General features: G+C 37.1%; 1 protein-coding gene across 2 annotated transcripts in view; it reads left to right on the top strand.

The window, feature by feature from the left end:
* TMEM38B (transmembrane protein 38B) overlaps window positions 1-16481 on the top strand; it is a 90626-nt gene extending 74145 nt beyond the window's left edge. For both annotated transcript variants that reach the window (XM_030920111.1, XM_030920112.1), the window contains one exon: window positions 14542-16481. In XM_030920111.1, the coding sequence (XP_030775971.1) occupies window positions 14542-14757 (216 nt within the window). In that variant the 3' untranslated portion in view covers window positions 14758-16481. The remainder of the gene's footprint in view (window positions 1-14541) is intronic.
* Window positions 16482-21396: the final 4915 nt, after the last annotated feature.

Genomic DNA, 21396 nt, shown 5'->3' with positions numbered 1-21396 from the left:
TCACAAGGATATTCATTGGGGAAGTGATAAGTGTCCATGAAATCTTCACAATTTATGTTCAGAGATTACAGTAAAGATAGGCATAAGAAATTATAAAAGTATTAATTTGGGAAACTAATAAATGCCCATGAAATCTTCACAATTTATGTTCTTCTGCCGCGGCTTCAGCCGGTCCCTCCGTTCGGGGTCCCTGACTTCCCGCAACAGTATTAGGTACCACAATTTGTTTTTCCAGTTATCTGTACATGGGTTTTGGTGTATTTCCAGCTTTTGATTATTTGAATAAGGTTGTTATAAATAAAGCTGCTATGAATATGTGTACATACATGTCTATACATAGACATGTATTTTCTTTTTCTTCTTTTTTATTTTTTTTTGAGACAGAGTCTTGCTCTGTTGCCCAGGCTGGAGTGCAGTGGTGTGATCTTGGCTCACTGCAACCTCCGCCTCCTGGGTTCAAGTGATTCTCCTGCCTCAGCCTCTCGAGTAGCTGGGAATATAGGTGTGTGCCACCACGCCTGGGTAATTATTTGTATTTTTAGTAGAGAAGGAGTTTCACCATGTTAGCCAGGATCGTCTCAATCTCCTGACCTCATGATCCGCCTGCCTCGGCCTTCCAAAGTGCTGGAATTACAGGCGTGAGCCACTGTGCCTGGCCAGACATGTATTTTCATTTCACTTAATAACTAGGAGTAGAATTGCTAGGTCATCTGAAAAGCATATGTTTATCTTTTTAAGAAACTGCCACACTGTTTTTCAAAATGGTTGTTATCATTTTACATTCCCACCAGCAATGTATGAGACTTCTGATTGTCCTAGATCCTTGTTAATTATTTGGTATTATCAGTCATTTTAATTTTAGCATTTTATAGGTATGAGGTGATACCGCATTGTAGTTTTATTTTGCATTTCTCTGGTGGCTAGAGACTTGAGCGTCTTTTCATGTGTTTACTGGCCATTCATATATCATCTTTTGAATAGTGTCTGTTTAAATATTTTGTCCATTAAAAATTATATTATTGAGGGCGGAGCAAGATGGCTGAATAGGAACAGCTCCAGTCTCCAACTCCCAGCGCGAGCAACACAGAACACCGGTGATTTCTGCATTTTCAACTGAGGTACTGGGGTCATCTCAGTAGGGAGTGCCGGACAATCGGTGCTGGTCAGCTGCTGCAGCCTGACCAGCGAGAGCTGAAGCAGGGCGAGGCATCGCCTCACCTGGAAGCGCAAGGGGGAAGGGGATCCGTTTTCCTAGCCAGGGGAACTGAGACACACAACACCTGGAAAATCGGGTAACTCCCACCCCAATACTGCGCTGTAAGCATACAGGCACACCAGAATATATCCCACACCTGGCCGGGAGGGTCCCACGCCCACGAAGCCTCCCTCACTGCTAACACAGCAGTCTGCCGCGATCTATCCGCAAGGCAGCAGCGAGGCTGGGGGAGGGGCGCCCGCCATTCCTGAGGCTTAAGTAGGTAAACAAAGCCTCTGGGAAGCTCGAACTGGGTGGAGCTCACAGCAGCTCAAGGAAGCCTGCCTGTCTCTGTAGTCTCCACCTCTGGGGACAGCGCACAGCTGAAGACCAACAGGGGAAGTAGCGGGAGCCGGTGCAGACGCGAACGACTCTGTCTGACAGCTTTGGGGAGAGCCGTGGATCTCCCAACGCGGAGGTTGAGATCTGAGAACGGACAGACTGCCTGCTCAGGTGTGTCCCTGACCCCTGAGTAGCCTAGCTGGGAGAAATCCCCCACTAGGGGCAGTCTGACACCCCACACCTCACAGGGTGGAGTACACCCCTGAGAGGAAACTTCCAAAGGAAGAATCAGACAGGTACACTCGCTGTTCAGCAATATTCTATCTTCGGCAACCTCTGCTGCTGATACCCAGGCAAACAGGGTCTGGAGTGGACCTCAAGCAATCTCCAACAGACCAACAGACAGTCCTTTTGACTGTCAGAAGGAAAACTATCAAACAGGAAGGACACCTATACCAAAACCCCATCAGTACGTCACCACCATCAAAGACCAGAGACAGATAAAACCACAAAGATGGGGAAGAAGCAGGGCAGAAAAGCTGGAAATTCAAAAAATAAGAGCGCATCTCCCCCTGCAAAGGAGCGCAGCCCATCGCCAGCAACGGATCAAAGCTGGTCAGAGAATGACTTGGACGAGAGGAGAGAAGGCTTCAGTCCATCAAACTTATCAGAGCTAAAGGAGGAATTACGTACCCAGCGCAAAGAAACTAAAAATCTTGAAAAAAGAGTGGAAGAATTGACAGCTAGACTAATTAATGCAGAGAAGATCATAAACGAAATGACAGAGATGAAAACCATGACACGAGAAATACGTGACAAATGCACAAGCTTCAGTAACCGACTCGATCAACTGGAAGAAAGAGTATCAGCGATTGAGGATCAGATGAATGAAATGAAGCGAGAAGAGAAACCAAAAGAAAAAAGAAGAAAAAGAAATGAGCAAAGCCTGCAAGAAGTATGGGATTACGTAAAAAGACCAAATCTACGCCTGATTGGGGTGCCTGAAAGTGAGGGGGAAAATGGAACCAAGTTGGAAAACACTCTTCAGGAAATCATCCAGGAGAACTTCCCCAACCTAGTAGGGCAGGCCAACATTCAAATTCAGGAAATACAGAGAACGCCACAAAGATACTCCTCCAGAAGAGCAACTCCAAGACACATAATTGCCAGATTCACCAAAGTTGAAATGAAGGAAAAAATCTTAAGGGCAGCCAGAGAGAAAGGTCGGGTTACCCACAAAGGGAAGCCCATCAGACTAACAGCAGATCTCTCGGCAGAAACTCTACAAGCCAGAAGAGAGTGGGGGCCAATATTCAACGTTCTTAAAGAAAAGAATTTTAAACCCAGAATTTCATATCCAGCCAAACTAAGTTGCATAAGTGAAGGAGAAATAAAATCCTTTACAGATAAGCAAATGCTTAGAGATTTTGTCACCACCAGGCCTGCCTTACAAGAGACCCTGAAGGAAGCCCTAAACATGGAAAGGAACAACCGGTACCAGCCATTGCAAAAACATGCCAAAATGTAAAGACCATCGAGGCTAGGAAGAAACTGCATCAACTAATGAGCAAAATAACCAGTTAATATCATAATGGCAGGATCAAGTTCACACATAACAATATTATCCTTAAATGTTAATGGACTAAATGCTCCAATTAAAAGACACAGACTGGCAAACTGGATAAAGAGTCAAGACCCATCAGTCTGCTGTATTCAGGAGACCCATCTCACATGCAGAGACATACATAGGCTCAAAATAAAGGGATGGAGGAAGATCTACCAAGCAAATGGAGAACAAAAAAAAGCAGGGGTTGCAATCCTTGTCTCTGATAAAACAGACTTTAAACCATCAAAGATCAAAAGAGACAAAGAAGGCCATTACATAATGGTAAAGGGATCAATTCAACAGGAAGAGCTAACTCTCCTAAATATATATGCACCCAATACAGGAGCACCCAGATTCATAAAGCAAGTCCTTAGGGACTTACAAAGAGACTTAGACTCCCATACAATAATAATGGGAGACTTCAACACTCCGCTGTCAACATTAGACAGATCAACAAGACAGAAAGTTAACAAGGATATCCAGGAATTGAACTCATCTCTGCACCAAGCAGACCTAATAGACATCTATAGAACTCTCCACCCCAAATCAACAGAATATACATTCTTCTCAGCACCACATCGCACTTATTCCAAAATTGACCACATAATTGGAAGTAAAGCACTCCTCAGCAAATGTAAAAGAACAGAAATTATAACAAACTGTCTCTCAGACCACAGTGCAATCAAACTAGAACTCAGGACTAAGAAAATCAATCAAAACCGCTCAACTACATGGAAACTGAACAACCTGCTCCTGAATGACTACTGGGTACATGACGAAATGAAAGCGGAAATAAAGATGTTCTTTGAAACCAATGAGAACAAAGATACAACATACCAGAATCTCTGGGACCCATTTAAAGCAGTGTGTAGAGGGAAATTTATAGCACTAAATGCCCACAAGAGAAAGCAGGAAAGATCTAAAATTGACACTCTAACATCACAATTAAAAGAACTAGAGAGGCAAGAGCAAACACATTCAAAAGCTAGCAGAAGGCAAGAAATAACTAAGATCAGAGCCGAACTGAAGGAGATAGAGACACAAAAAACCCTCCAAAAAATCAATGAATCCAGGAGTTGGTTTTTTGAAAAGATCAACAAAATTGACAGACCGCTAGCAAGGCTAATAAAGAAGAAAAGAGAGAGGAATCAAATAGATGCAATAAAAAATGATAAAGGGGATATCACCACTGACCCCACAGAAATACAAACTACCATCAGAGAATACTATAAACGCCTCTACGCAAATCAACTAGAAAATCTAGAAGAAATGGATAATTTCCTGGACACTTACACTCTCCCAAGGCTAAACCAGGAAGAAGTTGAATCCCTGAATAGACCAATAGCAGGCTCTGAAATTGAGGCAACAATTAATAGCCTACCCACCAAAAAAAGTCCAGGACCAGATGGATTCACAGCTGAATTCTACCAGAGGTACAAGGAGGAGCTGGTACCATTCCTTCTGAAACTATTCCAATCAATAGAAAAAGAGGGAATCCTCCCTAACTCATTTTATGAGGCCAACATCATCCTGATACCAAAGCCTGGCAGAGACACAACAAAAAAAGAGAATTTTAGACCAGTATCCCTGATGAACATTGATGCAAAAATTCTCAATAAAATACTGGCAAACCGGATTCAGCAGCACATCAAAAAGCTTATCCACCATGATCAAGTGGGCTTCATCCCTGGGATGCAAGGCTGGTTCAACATTCGCAAATCAATAAACGTAATCCAGCATATAAACAGAACCAAAGACAAGAACCACATGATTGTCTCAATAGATGCAGAAAAGGCTTTTGACAAAATTCAACAGCCCTTCATGCTAAAAACGCTCAATAAATTCGGTATTGATGGAACGTATCTCAAAATAATAAGAGCCATTTATGACAAACCCACAGCTAATATCATACTGAATGGGCAAAAACTGGAAAAATTCCCTTTGAAAACTGGCACAAGACAGGGATGCCCTCTCTCACCACTCCTATTCAACATAGTGTTGGAAGTTCTGGCTAGGGCAATCAGGCAAGAGAAAGAAATCAAGGGTATCCAGTTAGGAAAAGAAGAAGTCAAATTGTCCCTGTTTGCAGATGACATGATTGTATATTTAGAAAACCCCATCGTCTCAGCCCAAAATCTCCTTAAGCTGATAAGCAACTTCAGCAAAGTCTCAGGATACAAAATTAATGTGCAAAAATCACGAGCATTCTTATACACCAGTAACAGACAAGCAGAGAGCCAAATCAGGAATGAACTTCCATTCACAATTGCTTCAAAGAGAATAAAATACCTAGGAATCCAGCTTACAAGGGATGTAAAGGACCTCTTCAAGGAGAACTACAAACCACTGCTCAGTGAAATAAAAGAGGACACAAACAAATGGAAGAACATACCATGCTCATGGATAGGAAGAATCAATATCGTGAAAATGGCCATACTCCCCAAGGTTATTTATAGATTCAATGCCATCCCCATCAAGCTACCAATGAGTTTCTTCACAGAATTGGAAAAAACTGCTTTAAAGTTCATATGGAACCAAAAAAGAGCCCGTATTGCCAAGACAATCCTAAGTCAAAAGGACAAAGCTGGAGGCGTCACGCTACCTGACTTCAAACTATACTACAAGGCTACAGTAACCAAAACAGCATGGTACTGGTACCAAAACAGAGCTATAGACCAATGGAACAGAACAGAATCCTCAGAAATAATACCGCACATCTACAGCCATCTGATCTTTGACAAACCTGAGAGAAACAAGAAATGGGGAAAGGATTCCCTATTTAATAAATGGTGCTGGGAAAATTGGCTAGCCATAAGTAGAAAGCTGAAACTGGATCCTTTCCTTACCCCTTATACGAAGATTAATTCAAGATGGATTAGAGACTTAAATGTTAGACCTAATACCATAAAAACCCTAGAAGAAAATCTAGGTAGTACCATTCAGGACATAGGCATGGGCAAGGACTTCATGTCTAAAACACCAAAAGCAACGGCAGCAAAAGCAAAAATTGACAAATGGGATCTAATTAAACTAAAGAGCTTTTGCACAGCAAAAGAAACTACCATCAGAGTGAATAGGCAACCTACAGAATGGGAGAAAATTTTTGCAACCTACTCATCTGACAAAGGGCTAATATCCAGAATCTACAAAGAACTCAAACAAATATACGAGAAAAAAACAAACAACCCCATCAAAAAGTGGGGAAAGGATATGAACAGACATTTCTCAAAAGAAGATATTCATACAGCCAACAGACACATGAAAAAATGCTCATCGTCACTCGCCATCAGAGAAATGCAAATCAAAACCACAATGAGATACCATCTCACACCAGTTAGAATGGCAATCATTAAGAAGTCAGGAAACAACAGGTGTTGGAGAGGATGTGGAGAAATAGGAACACTTTTACACTGTTGGTGGGATTGTAAACTAGTTCAACCATTATGGAAAACAGTATGGCAATTCCTCAAGGATCTAGAACTAGATGCACCATATGACCCAGCCATCCCACTACTGGGTATATACCCAAAGGATTATAAATTATTCTACTACAAAGACACATGCACACGTATGTTTATTGCGGCACTATTCACAATAGCAAAGACTTGGAATCAACCCAAATGTCCATCTGTGACAGACTGGATTAAGAAAATGTGGCACATATACACCATGGAATACTATGCAGCCATAAAAAAGGATGAGTTTGCGTCCTTTGTAGGGACATGGATGCAGCTGGAAACCATCATTCTTAGCAAACTATCACAAGAAGAGAAAACCAAACACCGCATGTTCTCACTCATAGGTGGGAACTGAACAATGAGATCACTTGGACTCGGGAAGGGGAACATCACGCACTGGGGCCTATCATGGGGAGGGGGGAGGGGGGAGGAGGGAGGGATTGCATTGGGGAGTTATACATGATATAAATGATGAATTGATGGGTGCTGACGAGTTGATGGGTGCAGCACACCAACATGGCATAAGTATACATATGTAACAAACCTGCACGTTATGCACATGTACCCTAGAACTTAAAGTATAATAAAAAAAAAATTATATTATTATTGAGTTGTAACAGTTCTCTGTATATTCAGGATGTCAATCCTTGGTGAGATATATGTATTCCAAATAATTTTCTCCCAGTTTATGCTGTTCCTTTTTATTTCTTTAGTGTTGTCTTTAGAAGAGCTGAAGTTTTAAATTTTGATGTTTACTTTACTAAATTTTCCTTTCATGGTCCTTCTTTTTGTGTCCTATTTAAGAAATTATTTTATTCCTCAAGGTTTTGAAGAGTTTTCACCTGTTTCTTCTAAAAGTTTTATAATTTTTGCTTTTTTTTCTGTGTTTTTTTTTTTTTAATTATACTTTAAATTCTAGGGTACAGGTGCACAACATGCAGGTTTTTAAAATATATATACATGTGCCATGTTGGTGTGCTGCACCCATTAACTCGTCATTTACATTAGGTATATTTCCTAATGTTATCCCTCCCGCCCCCCCCCCCCCCCACCCCACAACAGGCCCTGGTGTGTGGTGTTCCCCACCCTGTGTCCAATTGTTCTCATTGTTCAATTCCCACCTATGAGTGAAAACATGCGGTGTTTGGTTTTCTGTCCTTGCGATTGATGGTTTCCAGCTTCATCCATGTACCTACAAAGGACATGAACTCATCCTTTTTACTTTTAGAGTCTGTGAACCATTTCAAAATAAGTTTTACGAGTCCTATGAGGTAAGGGTCAGGTTTTTTGTTTTTTTTTTTTCAATGAATATGAAGTTGTTACAACACTGTTGAAAAGACAGTTCTTTCCCTCATTGAATGATCTTGCCACCTTTGTTGAAAATCAGTTGGCTTGACCTATGTGGGTCTATTTCTGGAGTGTATTCTGTTCTGTTGATTTATATGTCTATTTCTAGCCAATACTAAACTGTTTTAATTACCATAACTTTATAGTAAATCTTAAAATCAAGTAGTACAGTTTCTCCAACTTTATTCTTTTTTCAATATTTCTTAGGATAGTCTACATCTTTTATATTTCTAAATAAGTTTTCTGATTAAGTTGTCACTTTTTATGGTAAAAACACCTTCTGGAATTGTTTTTGAGATTGTGTCTATAGATTAATTTGAGAAGAAATCAGGTCTTAAAAAGATTTAGTCTGTTGATCTCTGAACATGGTATGCTTCTCCATTTATTTAGGCCTTCTTTAAATTTTTGGAGTACTATTTAGTGATTTTCATTGTTTTATATGTATCTTGTTAAATTTAAATTTATCCTGAAGTAGTTCATATTTTTGGATGCCTTTAGAAATAGTAGTTTTTCAAATTTCAATTTGGAATTTTACGTTGCTTGTATTTAAATATGTAGTTAATTCTTACACATTGTTCTTGTATCCTGTGATCTTGCTGAATTTGCCTGTTGGTTCTGGTAGCTTCTGTGTAGATTCCTTAGCATTGTCTATATACATGGTCTTGTCTATGATAAAGATAGTTTTACTTTTTCCTTTTCAATCTGTTTTTTTTTCCCCCTTGCCTTATTATATTGGCTAGAATGTCCTGTACAATGTGAAAGAGAAATGGTGAGAATAGACATCTTTGTTTTGTTTGTGACCTTAGTGGAAAAACATTCAGCCTTTTACCATTTGTATGATGTTAGCTATTAAGCATCTTATAGATGTCCTTTATGAGGTTGAGGAAGTTCTCTTTTATTTCTAGTTTGCTGAAAGTTTATCATGAATGGGTGTGGGATTTTGTCAAATGCTTTGTTCTGTATCAGTTAAAATAATCATAGGGGTTTTCTCCTATATTCTGTTAATATAGTAGATTACATTGATTATTAAAATGTTACATAAATCTTTCATTCCTGTGATAAACCCCGTTTAGTCATGATACAGTTATCAGTCATGGATATTACTGAATCCATTTTTTAAAATATTTTCAAGGATTTTTTTTCCTGTGTGTTAATGGATATTGGTTTGTAGTTTTCTCTGTAACTTTTTTCTCTTTTTTGTATTAACATAAAACTGGGCTTTTTAAATAAATGGAAAAGAATTTCTCTGTTGTCTGAGTTTATGTAGGTTTGATATTATTTATTGGTAAATGTTTGATAGATTCACTAATGAAGTCATTTGGGCCTAGAATTTTCTTTAAAGGAAGGTTTTTGATAACAGTTTCTTACATAGATATAGGGCTATGCAGATTTACTTGTGTCTGTTTTACTAAGTTGTATTTATTAAGGAATTTGCCATTTCACTGAAGTTTTTTATTGTTGGCATGAAATTGTTCATAATAGGTTTTGGTTATCCCTTTAATGTCTGTGGAATTTGTGGTAATGTCTCTCCTTTCATTCCTGATATTGGTAATCTGTGTTTTCTTTTTCTGTCTTTTAAAAGCACTCTACCTAGAGGTTTGTCAATTTCATGGATTTGTTTCAAAGACCCAGCTTTTGGTTTCATTGGTTTTTCTGTTTTAGATTTCATTAATTTCAGGTCTTTATTATATCCTTCCTTCTGTTTATTTGGGGGTTTACTTGGTTCTTCCTTCAGTATAAAGAAAAGATTGATAAATTTGACTCCATAAATTGTTTTTTAAAGTTGCATGGCAAAAGCCACTGTGGACAAAGTCAAAATATAGCTATCAAATAACTGATAAAATACTTACAACATATATCAGAGGGCTGGTGTGCCTGATATATAACAACCTCTTAAAAATTAAGGGATAAAGGACCAAAATCTGATGGAAAAGTTAAAAGAAAGTTATCAACAAACAGTTCACACAGAAAAGATCGGGAAATGTTCCTCAAACATATTAAAAAATGTGGAACTCATACTTGAGAAACATTAACTAAAATAACACTTGAGATACCATTTATCATTCATCAAACTGGCACAAAATTTTAAATTTTTATTTTATTTTACTTTTGAGACAGGGTCTTGCTCTGTCGCTCAGGCTGGAGTGGAGTGGCATGATCACGGCTCACTGCAGCCTTGACTTCCCAGGCCCAAGCGATCTTCCCACCTCAGCCACCTGAGTGTAATTGGGACTACAGGTGTGTGCCACCATGCCTGGCTAATTTTTGTATTTTTTGTAGAATTGTGGTTTCACTATGTTGCCCAGGCTGGTCTCAAACTTGGACTCAAGCTACCTGCCCGCAAACTAAAAGTTTAAAAGTCTGGCTACACATTCTGTTGATGAGGCTGTGGAGAATCAGGCACTCCTGCAAATGTTCTTTTTCAGTGTTTTCTGGATTTCTTCTATATTTGTGTTTTTTCAATATATTTTTAGCTATTCTTGTTTATTGATATGAACTTTAATAGCAATTTGTCTAGCTCTGTAAAAAACCATGTTATTTTTATTGCAATTGTGTTCATTGTTTATTGCAATTTATAAGCTAATTTAGGGAGGCAGTTATAGGAAGACAAGCATGGAATGAGACAGGAGTGAGGACAGAGCCTTAAAGTTCTCTAATATTTAGAGAACGGAAATCTAGAATGGGAAATGGAAAAGGAGTGATTGATGAGAGTTTTAAGGAGGAGATAGTTTTAAGGAGTGTAGATGTGCTGAATACTGATGAGAAGTGTCTTCAGGTAATGTATTGCTTAATACATGAATGACAGACACTGTTCTTAGGCCCTTTTGGGGATCCAAATGATCATATATACATTGAATAAGATGTAATGTATATATTTTATTCATTGATGCATTGAATAAGATGTAATGTATTGTTGAATACATGAATGAGGGGCACTGTTCTTAGGTGCTTTGGGGGATATAAATGATTATATAAACATTGAATAAGACCCAAATCCTATTCTTAAGGTATTATTGTCTAAAAAGGAACATGAGATATGCTAACTCAACTTTTTAAACTTTATGAGGAGAGGTACTAAGTTTGCAGTATTCATCACTGCATCATTAGCATTGAGTCTAGTGTATATAGTTGATTTTTAATATATATTTGTTGACTAATAAATGATCAAAATGCTCTTTCACAGGTCTCTAATTATTGCACACTTAAAGATATATACCAGAAATGAACAGTTCATTTGCCTAGCTGTTTTTACATTTGTAAAAATATAAACCCTATGATTTTAATTTATTTGAATCATTCACGTTAATAATTAGCAAAGTCTGAGGGAATGGCATAATCTATGGAGAAAGCATAGAGTGATCAGAAAACCTACTTGAATATGCCATGTGCCATTAGGGATTCATTTTAGGGCCAAGTGACTTTCATTGGAAGACACTGATAAGGGCCTGTTGGAATAAACACGAGTTACACTGCAAAGGATTATTTGAATTTGGGCAGATGGAGACAGGAAGAAGTATGTTCTGGATGAAAAGAGATTAATTGTGCAAATTTTTCTTATATAGCTATATTAAGGTATCCTTTGAATTAATGCTATGAAGTAGATGTTATATTTATTCATTCAGTGTATTCTCAATGCTAAGCACTATAGAGAATATAAAAGTAGATATAAGTGCCATTTGTACTTATATTGTGTGTCACATTTTACTGGACATTTTGAAATGGTGTAACTTGAGATATCATATAAACAATTTCTTTACCTGAATTAATGTATATTTTAGGATATGTTGAAAATACCAAAATATTTTTAGGGCTTCTATTTTCTTTTGTTTCCTCTCCTTTTTAAGTAAGAGACTATGAAGCCAAATACTGTTTAATTTAGGTAATATGCTTTTTCTTTTAATAGTTTGCTAAATAAGGAGACAGTTTGATGTTTTATTTGTAAAAGAATAAGGATTTATTCTATTTGTCACAATTATATTTGTCACCTTGTTAAATCAAGGTCTGGTAAGAGGCTGATTTCACAGAAGTTTGTCCTTGAACCTCATATGTCTATCTCAGCAGCAATTTCTGATGCCAACAATACTTCTCAACTGAATGATGAGTCTTTTGGGAGTGGAGATTCCATTAAAACACTCGACTTTGAAAAATACTTATTATAGTTCATGTTCTCAGAAAATATTTTAAACCCTGACACTCTTCTCTTTTGGATTTTGTAAAAAAAAAAAAAAAAAAAAAAAAAAAAAAAAAAAAGACATTGCTATTTTCCTGACAGTAGACCATTGTTTTTTATTTGAATTCTATTATCTTTTATTTGCAGTCCTTAAGTCAAGCTATGACCAAGGTGATTATGCTGGTGTGTCTCATTGTAACTATTTATTCTAAGGAATAATTTAATATAAAAAAATCCTTAGATCTTACCCAATAATGGCATAAACTTGGAGGTTAATGTTATATTTAAACTCCTCATTTTACATTCTCTCCAGGTGTGTACACTCATATTTATGCATTTACCTTTCACTTGTGTGATAAATGACTTCCAGATCTATATCCATTATTTAAATGTTCCTGGGAAATCTCCATTACTGCCCTTACTCTTCTTTACTGTTTGGCAATTACTGATTTACTTGCCTATCTCTGACTAGTATGTAAGCTCCTTGAGTGCAGGGACTACATTTAACATCTTCTGGAAGACAGTTGTTAATGTTAATGCACAAGCAGAATATTTTAATCGTATTGTTAGTTTTAGATTTAGTGTTGTATTGCATTTCAGTTTGCCCTTCTACAGTGTAACGCTTTTGGGGTCTTACTTTAAGCCTGAAATATATCCCTGGGCAATTTCACCTCGTCTGACCTTGAATTCCAACTTATCTTCCCAGTACCAAGCAGCTGGCTGCTAAAGTGTCTGCTCAGCTCTTTGGCCTCCCAATTGTTGCTGTCTGCTAGACTTTTGGATTCTCTTCCTTCTTATGTATGCAAAGTTTAGGGATTGGTAAATTCCTCCAGGGTGAATTGCACAAGGATTTTAGGGCTCACTTCCATGCGGTTTCCTCCTCTTTGGGCTGTATTGACCTCAGGTCCTCACAGCTTTGGCCTTCTCACATTCCAACCTATGGCTCCTTATCCCCCCTGGACTTCTGCTTTCTATTCCCCTGTGCTGTGAATTTAGGTACATATCTTCACAAGAAAAAGCAAGGGTGAATGTGGAACTCACTTTATTCAGCTTTTTTTCTCTTGGATAGTAGCCCCATCAGGTTATGCCTATTTCAGTTGTTTGTCAGTGTCTTTTAGCAATTACTTTATGTACTTCTGTCTTTTGTTGATTTTGGTGAGAGACTGAGTCCTGATAGAAGCTATTTAATCATGACTGGCCTGAAGTCCATGGGCTTGTATTTAAAAAAATTGTTTTAATTGAGTTCAAATTCACATAAAATTAGCTGTTTTAAAATATACATTTCGGTGATGTTTAGTACTCTCACAATGTTGTGTGTGGGTGTGTTTTTAATTTATATAAATTATAGTACACCATGGCTCTTGTTTTGTGTCTCATTTTCACCTAACAGTATGTTCTAAGAATTTTTTGCTTTTTCTTTTCTAGTCTAACTATTGCATAGTATGCATTTAACTTACCTATTCCTTTTGTGATGAACATCTACTTTTCTTCCAACTCCCCACACTGTATTGCAACTAGTAAGAATTTATTCTTGATAACATTTTCCCCAAGCAGGTAGGTTATGTAGGGGTCTTCTTTGGAAATTTGGTCCCCAAAATTTCTAGTTTGAGTCATTGTCTGTGTTCTGGAGGAATTGACTCTTGGGGAAATTCCTGGATTCTTTGGAGCTATTCTAGACTTGAAAGTTCTCCTCCCAGATTTATGTTGGCATCAGTCTAATTTCTTGAGTATATCTAAACATCTGTGAACACTGTGCATTTTGCCACATAAAGGAATGGGAGCACTCTCTACCCCTTGAGGTCTTGGTTCCTTTATATAAAAATATATATGGAAAAAATTGGGGGATAGAGACTCTACAATCTGTTGAGGGTGGTATTCTGCAATTCACTAAAAGTCTGTGTCTTTAGATGATGATAGTCAGTGTATTTGGTAATCGAACTCAAAATCTGGATATTGCAAACTTCTTTACCACTTATTAGCTTTGTGACTTTGGGCAAGTTATTTAACCTCTCAGAGCCTTGGTTCCATGTCTCACTGATGAGGGTAATAATAGAGTAGTTGTTGGGTTAAAATTAAAGAGAATGACAATGTAAAGCACTTATCTTAGTTCTGACACAAGTGCATGGTAATGTTGATATTTTATCTTACTTCCTTTGAATACTAAATGCATTTTTGTGAAAGTAGTTATTCTGCTCATTTGGCACCCCAAAATATGGTACCTTGTATTATTTTTAATGAGTTGTGTTCTTTTCCATTAAGTATAATCTCATGGAAAACAGAGATTTTACCAGAATGTAGCTTAAATTGCTTTTCCTGCAGTTTACATTAAGAATGCATTTTGATTTTTTTCCTTTGTTTTTCTCTCTCTTGAGAAACAAAAAGCATTTGTATTTAAATTCAAAAGTGAACTTTTTTCCCCCAGATAACCATGATGACTACACAGACTTCTACTATGACATTTGCTCCTTTTGAGGATACATTGAGTCGGATGCTCTTTGGCTGGCAGCAGCCGTTTTCATCATGTGAGAAGAAAAGTGAAGCAAAATCACCTTCCAATGGTATTGGTTCATTGGCCTCAAAGCCTGTAGATGTTGCTTCAGATAATGTTAAAAAGAAACATACTAAGAAGAATGAATAAATTTACTTGATGAGCTCTACAAGGCCAAAAAAATTTTTTTTCTTATCTACCTGTTAGATTGTATGTGATGTGAAATGAAGACTATAAATATGGAATGGAGGTGACAGAAAGAAAGAAATTCTTTGTGTGAGGAAGACTTCCCCTTTCTGGATTGTAATTCTTGAGTGTTATGAGTGTATCATGTGATTATGCTTTTCTGGTATAAGGGATTGTGTTGTGATTATTTGAATAGTTTTATATTGATAAAAGAAGGCAAAATTTTTTAAATGTTAGAAAAAGCAGATCTGTCATTGCAAAGTAACAAAAATTTTAAACTTTTAAAAATTTAGATATTTTCATATTTTTAAAATTTGAATCTATTTGAGCTTTAGTTCAGCAGAATTAAATTTTTACTTTACATTATCATTAAAATTGCTAGGTATGGAAAACAATTCCCATTTTGTTCTGAACACTGAGAAGAGTAAACTTTTCCTAAAACACTTTATATTATAAATGAAAATAAATTGCTGCTTTATATTTTAGATATAAACATCATATTTTTTATTAATACCTACATCAAATGGAAAATATCTGAAAGTTTTTTCCATAGCAGATATTTTCTACTAGAAGTAATTTTACTACTTTTCATTTAGAACAGAGTATGAGTCTTAATCTGAAGTCTTTCTCATGCCCTTGTTATAAAAAAAAAAAAATACTGTTTTTTCCCTCAAGAAAATCAAGGGTGTAATTTTTAATAAAGTGTTAATCCCATGTTTTGTTTTGTAATTCTCATTTTAAGAGCTTGACTGATTTTTTTATCTCTCATTAAAACACGTTTGTTTTAATTGTAGGGGAAATTAATTTTCTCAGCATTTTGCATGTTCTTTCTAATCTTCATTGGTCTGAATATATTGGTAGTAGTTACTGTAATTATTCAACAAAAAGTATCTCAGTTCAAAAATTTTTCCACTATGTCTTCTTTCTAGTGGCTACTGTTTTAGTTTCTAGTTGAATGTCTCTGACAAGCTTTCATATGGTTTTGTTATATTTTCATCTACATGTACATGTGTTATTAATTTTATTTTAAATGAAAACTAATCACCTTCATGTGGAAATGCTCTGAGAATTGTCCTCAGGCATTTGGTAGTAACCAGCTAACCAAGAAGAAACAGAGAAACCAGAACTTCATATGGCAGTCCATTCAGATGAAAAATGATGATATAAAATCTGGTTCCTTCTTAGCAAAATAAAAAACAAACAAGAAAAGATACTAAATGATGTTAGATTTTCTTACTTTATGATTTAAAAGTCCAGTTATAACATTAAAACTCTGTAACCTAGTTTCTTTTACCAAAACCATGAACCTACTACCCGTATCAGGTATTTTGGATGGTTTAGAAGTACTGAAATCACATTCAAGTTGTTGTTATTATTTTAAATTTTCAACAAATGTAAACACCAGCAGGTACTATACTTTTACTTGCTTAAAAAAATTGGGAGGGGGCACTTTTCATAGTCTTGGAATGCTAACAAGTTTATTTTTAATATTGTGACAGAAAGCATCAAGTATTTAAGAGCTCTGTATTATATTTGATACTCTTACAGTTAAAAACTTTTTAGAATTAATACATTGTTAATTATTGACTGGTTTTAAAGTTTGGGTTTAACGATAGTTGAAATGAAAGGACTCTTGTTTTACACTTGTATTAAAGACAAATTTATTAAAATAAGTTATTTAGCACCAATGGAGTATTACATTATTTTTATGTTTCTTTTATATTTTTCATGAGGTAGAGTTTCAGAACTCATCTAGTGTTTTGACTAATATGGTATATATTCAGTGATTACTGTCCAAATGGGACATTGGTAGAAACTTTATTAATCTATGCAAGTATCCTATAATCCTCAATTCAAGGCTCTTAATGTAAAAAATATACGGGAGAATACGGCCTAGGCCTGAAACCCCCATCCTGAATCTATTCAGGTCGCCTGTAGAGTCTTGACTTGGATTTGCAAAGCAGGTTGTTAGACTCCTTACCCAATGTGAAGTGTGAATAAGGCCTATAGACCTGCCTCACACAGCTAATCAGAGGTGGTACTGAGAAAGTCAAGTCCTAATAGGTCTCCTTAAAAAAAAAAAAAAAAAAAGAGACAAAAAGCTGGCAAGAATATGAGCCAGCTTCCCTCAGTGATCTCACTCTCAAGTAAAACATGGCCAAATGAATATCAAACTGATTTATCAGATTAATCACTCTTCCTTACTGAGGGAGTATCAAGTAAGGGCTGGAGAGAGACAAGATATGTGGAGCGGGCGGGTTTCAGTGGAAATGATAGCCTCCCTGTGGGTGGAGACCAAAAGGTAGAGAGATGAGAGAAGAAGGGAGACTCTGGTGTGTGTGTGTGTGTGTGTGTGTGTGTGTGTGTGTGTGTGTGTGTGTGTATATATATATATATATATTTTTTTTTTTTTTTTTTTTGTGGTCTATTCCTTAAAGCCCGGACACGTTTCCATTAAAATCCACTTCACATCACAAGTTGATTACAATTGAGTGGAACATTGCAGGTTGTAAATAGAATAATGTGTTCAGAATGCTCTCCCTTTCCCCCGGTAAAGCCCTTTATATTGTTTGCCCCAGGTGCAATTCACATCCTTGGTAATATTCATTCAGTTGTTTATTCAACAAATATTGAGTACCAGTTATGGGTCAATCATTGTCCTAGGCTCTAAAGATAACAGAAAACAAGAAAAATGCTTTCTCCCTTGGAGTTTATATTCTGGTGGTGGAGAGACAGATAATAAACAAATGTGTTCTTGTAGTGGTAATAAAAGTTACAAGTAAATATTAAGTAGGACATAGGGATAGAAAGTGAGGGGAGTGGGATTGTTTGTTACAATAGGACTGCTAGGCCTTTCTGTTAAAATTGCATTTTAACAGAGACCCGAAGGACATGAGGGAGCAAACCATGTAGACTTGTGGGTAAGTGTAAGGTTCATACTGATCCTTCATATACTTGATTTAAAGCATATATTCCCCCCAAATTATTGAATTTATTTTTCTTTTTAAGAACAATTTTACTCTGTAGTTTGTAACAGACAGTACCTCTTAAACTATTTTTTACAGTTTTTGTTTCTTGAGGTAAGGTTTGCATACAATAAAATGCACAAATAGTAAGTGTACATACCGTGAGTTTTGAAAAATGTATACAAATTTATAACCTAAACTTCTGCTTGGACATATTACTAGCACTTCTGGAAGTTCCTTTCCAGTTAACTCCCCTACAACTCAACTTAATAAAACTGAGTCATACAATATGTTTTCTTTTGTGTTTTTTTTACAACTCAGCATAATGTCTTTGAAATCATCCATCTTGTTGCATTTATCAGTAGTTCATTCCTTTATAATTGCTTAGTAGTTTTACTATATGGGTATACCATAGTTTTTATCCTATTGATGCACATCAGTGCTGTTTCTTGTTTGGAGTTTTCTGAATAAGCTACTCTGAACATTTTTGTATAAGTTTTTGGTGAACATTTTGGTGAATGATTTACATTCCTTTGGGCATATACCCAGTAATGGGATTGCTGGATTGAATGGTAGTTATAAGTTCTTTGAGAAATCTCTAAACTGCTTTCCACAATGAAGTAATATACATTCCTACCAGCAGTGTATAAGTGTTCTCTTTTCTCTGCAGCCTCACCAGCATCTGTTATTTTTTTACTTTTTAATAATTGCCTTTTTTTTTGAGATGGAGTCACACTCTGTCACCCAGGCTGGAATGCAATGGCACAATCTCTGCTCACTGCAACCTCCGCCTCCCAGGTTCAAGCGATTCTCCTGCCTCAGCCTCCCAAGTAGCTGGGATTAGAGGGTGTGTCACCCCACCTGGCTAATTTTGTATTTTTAATAGAAATGGGGTTTCACATATTGGCCAGGGTGGTCTTGAACTCCTGACCTCAGATGATTCACCCACCTCGACCTCCCAAAGTGCTGTGATTACAGGCATGAGCCACCATGCCCATCCAATAATTGCCTTTCTGACTGATGCGAGATGGTATCTCGCTATGGGTTTGATTTCTATTTCTGTAATGGTTAGTGATGTTGGGCATTTTTTCATATGCTTGTTGCCATGTGTATGTCTTCTTTTGAAAAGTGTTGATGTTCTTTGCCACCACCCGTACCCCTCCTTTTTTTTGAGACTGAGTCATGCTCTGTTGCCCAGGCTGTAGTGCAGTGGTGCAGTGGCACAATTTTTGCTCACTGCAACCTCTGCCTCTCGAGTTCAAGTGATTCTTGTGCCTCAGCCTCCTGAGTAGCTGCAATTACAGGCGTGCACCACCATGCCTGGCTAATTTTTGTATTTTTAGTAGAGACAGGGTTTCGCCATGTTGCCCAGGCTGGTCTTGAACTCCTGGGCTCAAGCAATCCACCCACCTCGGCCTCCCAAAGTGCTGGGATTACAGGTGTGAGCCACCGCCCCCCCCCCCAGCCCTTTGGCCATTTTTTAATGGGGTTTTGTTTTTTGCTTGTCAATTTAAGTTCCTTGTAGATTCTGAATGTTAGACCTTTGTCAGATGCATAGTTTGCAGATATTTTCTCCCATTCTGTAGGTTGTCTGTTTACTCTCTTGATAGTTTCTTTTGTTTCCCAAGGCAGATGTCCAGAATGGTATTTCCTAGGTTATCTTCCAGAGTTTTTATAGTTTTCAGTTTTACATTTACTTCTTTAGTCCATCTTGAGTTGAGTTTTGTATGTGGTGGAAGGAAGGAGTCCAGTTTTAATCTTTAGGATATGGCTAACCAGTTATCCTGACACCATTTATTAAATAGGGAGTCCTTTCCCCATTGTTTGTTTTTGTCAGCTTTGTCTAGGATTAGATGGATGTAGGTGTGCAGCTTTATTTCTGGGTTCTCCAATGTGTTCCATTGGTCTGTCTGTCTTTGTACTAGTATCATGCTGTTTTGGTTACTATAGCTTTGTAGTATAGTTTGAAATTGGATAGTGTGATGCCTCCAGCTTTGCTGTTTTTTGCTTAGGATTGCTTTGGCTATTTGGGCTCTCTTTTGGTTCCGTATGAATTTTAGAATACTTTTTTCTAATGCTGTGAAAAATGTTGTTGGTAGTTTGATAGGAATAGCATTGAATCTGCAAATTGCTCTGGGCAACATGGCTATTTTACCATGTTGATTCTTCCTATCCATGATCATGGAATGTTTTTCCATTTGGGTTGTCTCTGATTTCTTTCAGCAGTGTTTCATAATTCTCACTGTAGACATCTTTTGCCTTCCTGATTTGCTGTATTCCTAGGTATTATTTATTATTGTTATTTTGTGGCTATTGCAAATGGGATTGAATTCTTGATTTGGCTCTCACTTGGGCATTATTGTCATATAGAAATGCCACTGAGTTTTGTACATCGATTTTGTTTCCTGAAACTTTTCTGAAATTGTTTATCAGCTCTAGGAGCCTTTGGGCAGAGACTCTGAGGTTTTCTAGGTATAAAATCATATCATCTGCAAAGAGAGATAGTTTGGCTTCTTTCCCTATTCAAATGTCTTTTATTTCTTTCTTTTGCCTGATTGCTCTGGCTAGGACTTCCAGTACTATGTTGAATAGGAATGGTGAGAGCAAGCATCCTTGTCTTGTTTGGTTCTGAAGGGGAATGCTTCCAGCTTTTGTCTGTTAGTGTGATGTTGGCTGTGGGTTTGTCATAGATGGCTTTTGTTATTTTGAGGTGTTTTTTTGATGCCTAGTTTGTTGAGGATTTTTAGCATGAAGTTATACTGAATTTTATTGAAAGCCTTTTCCGTGTCTATTTAGATGATCATGTGTTTTTTAAGTTCTGTTTATGTGACGAATCACATTTATTGATTTGTTTATATTGAACCAACCTTGCATCTGTGGAATAAAGCCTACTTGATTGTGGTGGATTAGCTTTTTGATGTGCTGCTGGATTCCATTTGCTAGTATTTTGTTGAGGATTTTGGTATCTATGTTCATCACGGATATTGGTGTAAAGTTTTCTTTTTTGTTTTGTCTGTGGTGGGTTTTGGTATCAGAATGATGCTTGCCTCATAGAATGAGTAAGGGAGTCCCTCATTCTCAGTTTTTTTTGGAATAGTTTCAGAAGGAATACTCTTTGCAGTATTCACAGTAATATCATTTTCTCCCCCATTGGATATTAGGAACAGTATAACAAGGAGGGTGTACACCTCCTGTGATATTGGGAGTAATATCATCCTTTCCCCCCATTGATATTAGGAAAAATATCACAGAAATACACCTATTGGAAGTAATATAATCCTCTTCTTTCCTAAATATTAGAAACTATATCACAGAAGAAGTGTACACCTTCTTGAAAATTGGGAATAACATCATTCTCGCCACCGCTCAATGTTAGGAACAGTATGGTGGAGCAGGGGTGTACAGCCCCTGCGATTTTAGGAGTAATATCATCTTCTTCCCCCCCCCCCCCCCGGATATTAGGAACAATATCACAGGAAGGTGTACACCCCTTCGCTATTGGGAGTAATATCATCCTCTTGCTCCCTGGATAGTAGGAACAATATCCCTGGGTGGGGCGGGGGAAGCTGTGTACAACCCCTGTGATATTAAGAGTAAAGTCATCCTCGGCCGGGCGCAGTGGCTCCACCTGTAATCC

Source organism: Rhinopithecus roxellana, chromosome 16, assembly GCF_007565055.1.
Source record: "Rhinopithecus roxellana isolate Shanxi Qingling chromosome 16, ASM756505v1, whole genome shotgun sequence".
Classification (NCBI taxonomy): domain Eukaryota; kingdom Metazoa; phylum Chordata; class Mammalia; order Primates; family Cercopithecidae; genus Rhinopithecus; species Rhinopithecus roxellana.
This window is presented reverse-complemented; position numbering and strand designations above follow the sequence as displayed.